This window comes from Somniosus microcephalus, unplaced genomic scaffold (genome assembly GCF_052327205.1).
Source record: "Somniosus microcephalus isolate GS21.2 unplaced genomic scaffold, FLI_Smic_1.0 unresolved_chr1, whole genome shotgun sequence".
In the NCBI taxonomy this organism is placed as follows: Eukaryota; Metazoa; Chordata; class Chondrichthyes; order Squaliformes; family Somniosidae; genus Somniosus; species Somniosus microcephalus.
The window spans coordinates 143735482-143743449 of record NW_028225179.1 but is presented as its reverse complement, the minus strand read 5'-3'; the positions used below and the strand labels follow the sequence as shown (position 1 = coordinate 143743449).

At 50.2% G+C, this 7968-nt stretch overlaps 1 protein-coding gene and 1 pseudogene across 1 annotated transcript; both read left to right on the top strand.

Moving 5' to 3' along the window:
- Positions 1–801: 801 nt before the first annotated feature.
- On the top strand, positions 802–1765 carry LOC147096157 (histone H1.1-like). Its single transcript, XM_085974106.1, has one exon. It carries the CDS (start codon positions 882–884, stop codon positions 1563–1565), a length of 684 nt encoding a protein of 227 aa, XP_085830232.1. The 5' UTR covers positions 802–881; the 3' UTR covers positions 1566–1765.
- A 2202-nt stretch (positions 1766–3967) lies between these two features.
- On the top strand, positions 3968–4624 carry LOC147096156 (uncharacterized; annotated as a pseudogene).
- Positions 4625–7968: the final 3344 nt, after the last annotated feature.

Below are 7968 nucleotides of genomic sequence, written 5' to 3'. Positions count from 1 at the left end.
GACTACATCACATTCTTGGATAACAACAGAAAACGCTGGAAACACTCAGGCAACATCCGTAGAGAGAGACAGAATTAACGTTTCAGGTCTGGGACGTTAACTCTGTCTCCCTCTTCGCAGATGCTGCCTGGCCAGCTTCCAGCATCTTCTGTTGTTATTTCAGATTTCCAGCATCCGCAGTATTTTGCTATTGTATCACATTCTTGGAGCCGTGAATTCCCCAGAGCAGGAATTTGTGAAGTCAAGCGATCCCATTGGCTTAACCCAACTGGCCGGTGCGCCGTCCCGGTCCCTGAATGATCTGTGCTACTGCGGCCACCTTCACGGGATCCTGGCAGCGCAGCCGAAAGCCCAGCGCCGGGGGTTCCCGCTGAAAGTTGGAGCCGAGCAGCCCCGCTTTGAGGGAGAATTCTCAATTCCGGCCAAAGCCGGCGTTTAGGGCGACCTTTCCTGGGCGGAAGGGGCAAAACGCCGAAAGGCGCCGCCGATTTTCGCACCTGGCCCCACTTTCGGCGTGGTTTTCAGGAAACCAGGGCCGCCACGCCGCCGCCGGCCAACACGGTGCAGCCGGTGCCTTGGGGCGGGCCGGGTGCCGGAGGCCGGGGCGGGTGGGTTTTGAAGGAATCTGGGGTTTTAATATCAGGGAGAAACACAAAAAGGCTAAAGTCAAGAGGTCAAGGGGTGGTGGGGGGGGAGAGGACAAGGGGGTGGGGCCAGGCGGCGGGTTTACCCCACTCCGTCCGCCTTCCCTGTATAAAAGCGCCGGCTCCGGCTAGCATCGCCTTTAGTTTCAGCCGCTTTTGGTCCGAGGTTAGTACAGGGAGGAGGAAAGAGCGATTCTTAACCCAACCCCAATCCCGGCATCACACCAGCCCCCGGGCATGGCTGAGAACAACCAAAAGGCGGAGGTGGGAGATTCGGGCGTGGTGGAGAAGCCGATGGTCAAGAAGCGGCGGCGGCAGCAGCAACACCACCATCGCCAGCACCAGCGGCCGGTCCCGCCTCGCCCCAAGAAGACGGGCCCCACGGTGACCGAGCAGATCCTGCAGGTGGCGGCGGCCACCAAGCAGCGGCGCGGCATCTCGCTGGCCGCCCTCAAGCAGGCGCTGTCGGCCCGCGGCTACGACGTGAACCACAATAACACCCGCGTCAACCATACGGTCAAGTACCTGGTGAAGGAAGGCTCGCTGGTGCAGACCGCCGGCACCGGCGCCTCGGGCTCCTTCAGGTTCAACCGCTCCAAAAAATCGACGGCCGCCAAGAGTTCGGCCGCCAAACGCCCGGCGGCGGCCCGGCCTCGCAAGGCGGCCCCAACTCGCCGCAAGCCCAAGTTGGCGGCGGGGCGGGCCAAGGGCCGGGCCGCCGTCCGCGTCCACAAGGCCAAAGCTGCCAAGGGCCGCAAGGCGCGGCTCTACCGCAAGTTCAAGCCCGCCCGCGGCAGTAAGGCGGCGGCCAAGCTCCGCCGGGGGCGATTGCCGGCTGCCAAGCCCAAGAGGTCGGTGGGGCGGCCGCGGAAAAACCCCGTCGTCCGCGGCTACCGGGGAACTACGCCTGCCGCTAAATAGGAGAAACTCCTGTGAGAAGAAAACTTATACCTGAACACAACGGCTCTTTTCAGAGCCACCGATTTTAACCAAATTTAGCTATAAACGAGTGGTCATTGCCAAATATGTTTTTTCTGAACACGGGTCACTAGTTGGAAAATGATAAAGGATAAATATTTTCGCAATGTAAGGATAACGAAATAAACTCGATGACAAATGTGTTTCGGAAGTTTTATAAAACATTGATGATTGATGATTTGATTACGGGGAGTTGAGGGAAATTAAAAAGCGAAAAGCGCTCTGATTATTGGGGAAAATTAAGAGCCGGTGTGAAAATTTTCCCCTGCTTGAGTCGGGATCACTCACCAAGCTAATGTGATGGCCACAGGGGCACCGCACAGGACACGTTAGTTATTAAGCTTTTAGTTTGATTGATTCTCCGGTTGGATTATTTTTCAGTGGCGCCCTCTTAAAGGCGGTGTATTTACTGGACTTTGGTCCGTTGCCACCTTTCCCAATCCAATTAAAGTTTCTTTTTGAAATACTGATGAACCCCCCACCAATCGAATTTCACAGCCCAATTTCACAGGTTGTTGATGGACGGTAGTTTTTTTAAACAAAAGTTAAAATTAATTTTCCACCCAGAATTGTTTCCTACATTACAACAGTTTACTAGACTTCAAAATGATTTCATTGGCAGTGAAGCGCTTCGGGACGTCTTGGGGTCGTGGAAGGCGCGATATAAATGCAAATCAATTAAAAAACATTGAACACACCTTTCTCCCTAAATGCTGGACGAACTGCTGAGCGTTTCCAGTAGTTTCAGTAATTTTTTTGTTTTTAGTTCCAGGTTTTCCATTTTTTGTACCTGTAAAATTCACCGCTCATTGTTAAAACAAAGGACAGAAAAATACTTTAAATTAATTGACAGGAGTCTGAGACAACTAATGTAAATACTGGAGATGGGGAAATCTCTGGGACATTCTTAGACTTTTTTTTATATTCATATATGTCCCAACGACAGACATCCTATAAAGTGATTTCATTCGGTTTTGTGGACGAGTACTCGACATGGCTGGCTCCTTGTCCCCTAGACTGATCGTAAACTTTTCTCTGCATCCCAGATTAATGTTAACGGAGGATAACACTAATACGATTGTTTAACACATAAATGCATCGGTTACACAATTTAATAGGACGGTGTCTGCATTTCACTAGTAAATACATTACACTAGTGTTTACTCGGGTCATTGTGCTGGTGTGTTTTTTGCTCAGTTTCCAGATGCAGTGGATCCTAAGAGTTGTACAATTACTGAACTGGGTCCATTCCTTCTTGCGGATGCAGCAGCCCAGCTGGATTTCCTTGGGAATGACGGTGACTCGCAGAGCAAGGATGGCGCACTGTCCTGGGAGCCCCACCTCAAGCAAAGACCGGTCTTGAAATCCTGTGCGATGTCCCCAAGCAGTTTGAAGATAACCGAATTCGTGGCAGTGGCGGGTTTGCGACTGAGCCCATGGCGCTCCGCTGGTCTTGGCGAGGGTTCTTCACTCCTGTCTTGTAGTCACGGCACTGCTAGGGGGGCAGCAATGGTTTCTAAATCTGTCTTTCTGAGGCGTTTTCCCCAAACGGTTTCGCCTCCTGTCACTTCCTCTCTGGCACCCGATCTGCACTCCAAATTGAAGCTCAGAAAGATGCGAGAGAACGCTCCCGGAGTGGAGGGCCAAATTATTTGCACCGGGGGCTATTCCCGAGATGTTAATAATCTACTGAAATCCCCAAACCCCGCTCCCCACAACAATTCACAAACCAAAGACGGTCCTCAGCCCAGCAGTAATCTGTCTGCGAGCTGCCGAGAAAGGCGGCTGGAGAAAAAAAAGTCATCACCTGCTGCTTCCAACATCACCTCACTGGGGAAACGACTTTAACTCAAGTCCAAACTGAGATGCGGAGAGCAATCAGAGCACAAACATTGCGTCTTCTGCACCGTGATGGCGAGTGTAGAAAACAGTCATGAAAAGGCAGGAAATGAAAGGATGAAAATGAATAAATAATCGATGAGCTGATGCCAAGATTTAACATTAAAAGCCTTTATTATGGTAAAAGGAAGAGAAGAACTTGAAGTTCTGGGAACTGTGTTGTATTGAGATAATTGGCTTCATGAACTGTCCCAAATTACATATCCGGGAAGGCATTATCACTCCAGCCTAGTCCACGGTTTGGAAATAAAACCAATCCCCTCGTGTAATGCGTTTCTTCTTAAACATTTAAGGAGCTGAGATGAGCCCAGGAGGTGAGACCTTTGGCTCTGCAGCGTCCGGTTCGCCTGGTTAAATAGCGCCGGCTGCTGGAAACTCTTCATTCCCCCAACACACACTCAGATAGAGAGAGAGAGAGAGAGAGAGAAAAGGTCCCAGCCCAAGCCATGGCCGACACTCTCCCTGCCAGGAGCACCAGGAGGAAGACCAGGGCTGCGCCCCCGGCCAGGAGACCCGGCGCCACCGTGTCCCAGCAGATCCTGTAGGCGGTGGCGGCCACCAAGGAGCGCCGGGGGCTCTCGCTGTCGGCTCTCAAGAAGGTCCTCTCGGGCCGCGGCTACGACGTGGCCAGAAACAACTGGCGGGTCAACCAGGCGGTCCGGAGCCTGGTGACCAAAGGCTCGCTGCTGCGGCCCACCGGCACCGGCGCCTCGGGCTCCTTCAGGCTCAGCAAGACGTGGGGCGACCGGGAGGAGGAGGAGAAGCCCAAGAGGGAGCCAGCCGCCGCCGCCAGGGAGAGGAGGAGGAGGATGAAGCAACGTGCGCTCAGGAAGGCGGCGCCCAGGAGCAGAGGCTCGACCAGGAAGACCAAGAAACACGGCGCCGCCAGGAAGGGGGCGAGGAGGGCCACCGCCCGCAAACCCAAGGGGAGGAAGGCGGCCAAGGCCGAAGGGAAAGGCAAACGCCACCGTGCAAAGCCGATAAATCTGGCCAAACAACCGGATCAGGAGGCGGACCAAACCCCCGCTCAGGAGACCTCCCTCTCGGAGAAAGAAAGCCAAGTGTGCTCGGAGCAACAGGACAGCTCCTGAGTGCAAGCGAATCTCCCCGAATGATTGATTTATTAGACTGGGGATAAAAAAAGACAACGGCTCTTTTCAGAGCCACAAAATAATTCATCAAAGAGCCGAATTAATTTTTTTGTGTAATTATGTAATTGAAATAACTGCGGAAGAAGGGGTGGTGGAAGTGCTTGGAAATAAATATACAACACGTCAGTCAGTCTGAACGTGTGGCGAGGTCATTCCTTAGGAATAGTCTTCAAAAGTGCTCTGCATTGTCAGCAATTTTAAATGTTTTAGAAGATAGGAATAGGTCATTCAGAACCTGGAGCCCGTTTTGCACGAAGAATCATCGTGGAAGTTGATGTAAGACGAGCCTGGGGGAATTTGCCCGTTTTGGGGGGAGATCTGGGACTTGAAACATTGTCTTGTTGCAACCAGGCGAGGCGCCTGATTGGCCGGCGCAGGAGGTGATGACCCCGGGGGCTGCTTCTATCTGGTCCGCCTTGTGCCATTAAATAGCAGCGGCGGCGGCTGATGCTGCTTTTTTGATGGCAAGTTGTTGAAATTGGAGATGACATCCCATCATTAAATTGGGCGAAAGAAATAAAGACTTGCATTTATATCGCGTTTTTCACGATGACCGGACCTCCCAAAGTGCTTTACAGCCAATGTACTTTTTGGTGTGTAGTCACTGTTGCAAGCTTCCACAAACAGCAATGTGATGATGACAGAAACATAGAAGATAGGAGCAGGAGTAAGCCATTCGGCCGCTAATGCCTGTTCCGCCATTCAATGAGATCATGGCTGATCATCCAAATTCAGTACCCTGTCCCTGCCTTCTCTCCATATCCCTTGATCCCTTTAGCCTTAAGAAATATATCTAACTCCTTCTTGAATATATTTAATGAATTGGTCTCCACTGCCTTCTGTGGTAGAGAATTCCACAGGTTCACCACTCTGGGTGAAGAAATTCCTTCTCATCTCTGTCCTAAATGGCCTACCCCTTATCCTTAAAGTGTGACCCCTGGTTCTGGACTCCCCGGCCATCGAGAACATCCTTCCTGCATCTAGTCTGTCTAGTCCTGTTAGAATTTTATAAGTTTCAATGAGATCCCCTCTCATTCTTCTAAACTCCAGCGAGTATAAGCCCAATCGACCCAATCTCTCCTCATACGTCATTCCTGCCGTCCTAGGTATCAGCCTGGTGAATCTTCGCTGCACTCCCTCCATGGCAAGAACATCCTTCCTCAGATAAGGCGACCAAAACTGCACACAATACTCAAGGTGTGGTCTCACCAAGGCCCTGTACAACTGCATCAAGACATCCTTGTTCCTGTACTCGAACCCTCTTGCTACGACCAGATAATCTTTTTGTTATGTTGATTGAGGGATAAATATTGGCCATCTCTGCTGACCTGAGTGCGAGGTCAGCAGAGAGTGCTGTGAGTTTGGGTAAGTGTGAGAGTTCTTTAATTGTTATTTCTCTTTAAATCATTCTTGATAAGATTACTTAAGCAGTTTAAGTAAAGGGGAAAAGTTAAGTATTTAGGCTTCTGTTGGTTAAAGAAGAGTAAAACAAGGTTACACTGCAGTAGGAGTAAATTGGCACAGCAGGCAGTGAAAACCAGTTTTCTAACCAATCAGCAGGGGTGACTCATTTGGCTGTAAACAAACAAACAGTATAAAAAGACCATTGCTAGTGCGAGCAAGCACTGAGTGCGAGGTCAGCAGAGAGTGCTGCGGGTTTGGGTAAGTGTGAGAGTTCTTTAATTGTTATTTCTCTTTAAATCATTCTTGATAAGATTACTTAAGCAGCTTAAGTAAATGGGAAAAGTTAAGTATTTGGGATTCTGTTGGTTTAAGAAGAGTAAAACAAGGTTACACTGCAGTAGGAGTAAATTGGCACAGCAGGCAGTGAAAACTAGTTTTCTAACCAATCAGCAGGGGTGACTCATTTGGCTGTAAACAAACAAACAAACAAACAGTATAAAAAGACCATTGCTAGTGTGAGCAAGCACTGAGAGCGAGGTCAGCAGAGAGTGCTGTGAGTTTGGGTAAGTGTGAGTTAGGGTAAGTGGGGTGTTAGGTGCTCTTTTCAAACTTTAACTCTGTGGGTTGCAGTTAATAAGGCCTTTCTGAAGGTGCAGAGTGACTGTTGGTGAACCATTTAACTGGTGTAATTAGAGGGATTGATTTAATTTAAATCCAATAAATTAAAGGGGATACTAGCATCTATAATCGGGCAGAGGGTGTCCATAACTAACAATAAAAATTTTAATTAATTACATAGAATGGAGCAGGTGATGTGTTACTGTTGCGAGATGTGGGAGCTGGTGAACCCCATTGAGGCTCACGGTGATTATGTCAGTGACAAGTGTCTGCTGCTACAGGAACTCCAGCTCCGTGTTGATGAGCTGGAGTCTGAGCTTCAGACACTGCGACACATCAGGGAGGGGGAGAAGTTCCTGGACTCTGTGTTTCAGGAGATGGTCACACCTATGAAGTTAATTAATTCAGATGTAGCCCATGGTCAGGGACAGGACAGTGTGACTACGAGTGAGGCAGGTACGGGGATCCAGGAGGTAGTGTTGGAGGAGCCGCAGCCCTTGCTCTTGTCCAACAGGTTCGAGGTTCTTACTCCCTGTGGGGACAGGAGCAGGGACTGCAGGGAGGATGAGCAACCTGGCCACAGCACCGTGGAACGGGGAGCCATTCAAGAGGGGGGAGTAAATAGAAATGTTGTAGTGGTAGGGGATAGTATTATTAGGGGGATAGATAGAGTTCTCTGCAGCCGAGAGGGAGAGTCCCGTAGGCTGTGTTGCCTACCCGGTGCCAGGGTTAAGGACATCTCCTCTGGGCTGGAAAGAAACTTGCAGTGGGAGGGGGTGGATCCAGTTGTCGTGATCCATGTTGGTACAAATGACATAGATAGGACTAGGAAGCCGGTTCTGTTGAAGGAGTATGAGCAGCTAGGGGTCAAATTAAAAGACAGAACCTCAAGGGTAATAATCTCTGGATTATTACCTGAGCCACGAGCGAATTTGGCTAGGACAAATAAAATTAGAGAGTTAAATGTGTGGCTCAAAGACTGGTGTGGGAGAAATGGGTTTTGCTTCCTGGGACACTGGCACCAGTACTGGGGCAGGAGGGAGCTGTTCCATTGGGACGGGCTTCACTTGGCCAGTGCTGGGGCTAGAGTCCTGGCGGATCATATAACTAGGGCTGTAGAGAGGGCTTTAAACTAACTAGTGGGGGCGGGGGGAGGTTCCTAGAGAGCAAATAATAAAAATGACAACAGAGAAGGTCATAGACTTAGGTAGCAGTGGGGAAATTAAAAACCAGAGCATGTCAGGAAGGGGCAGAAGGTATGGAGTAAAAGGTAA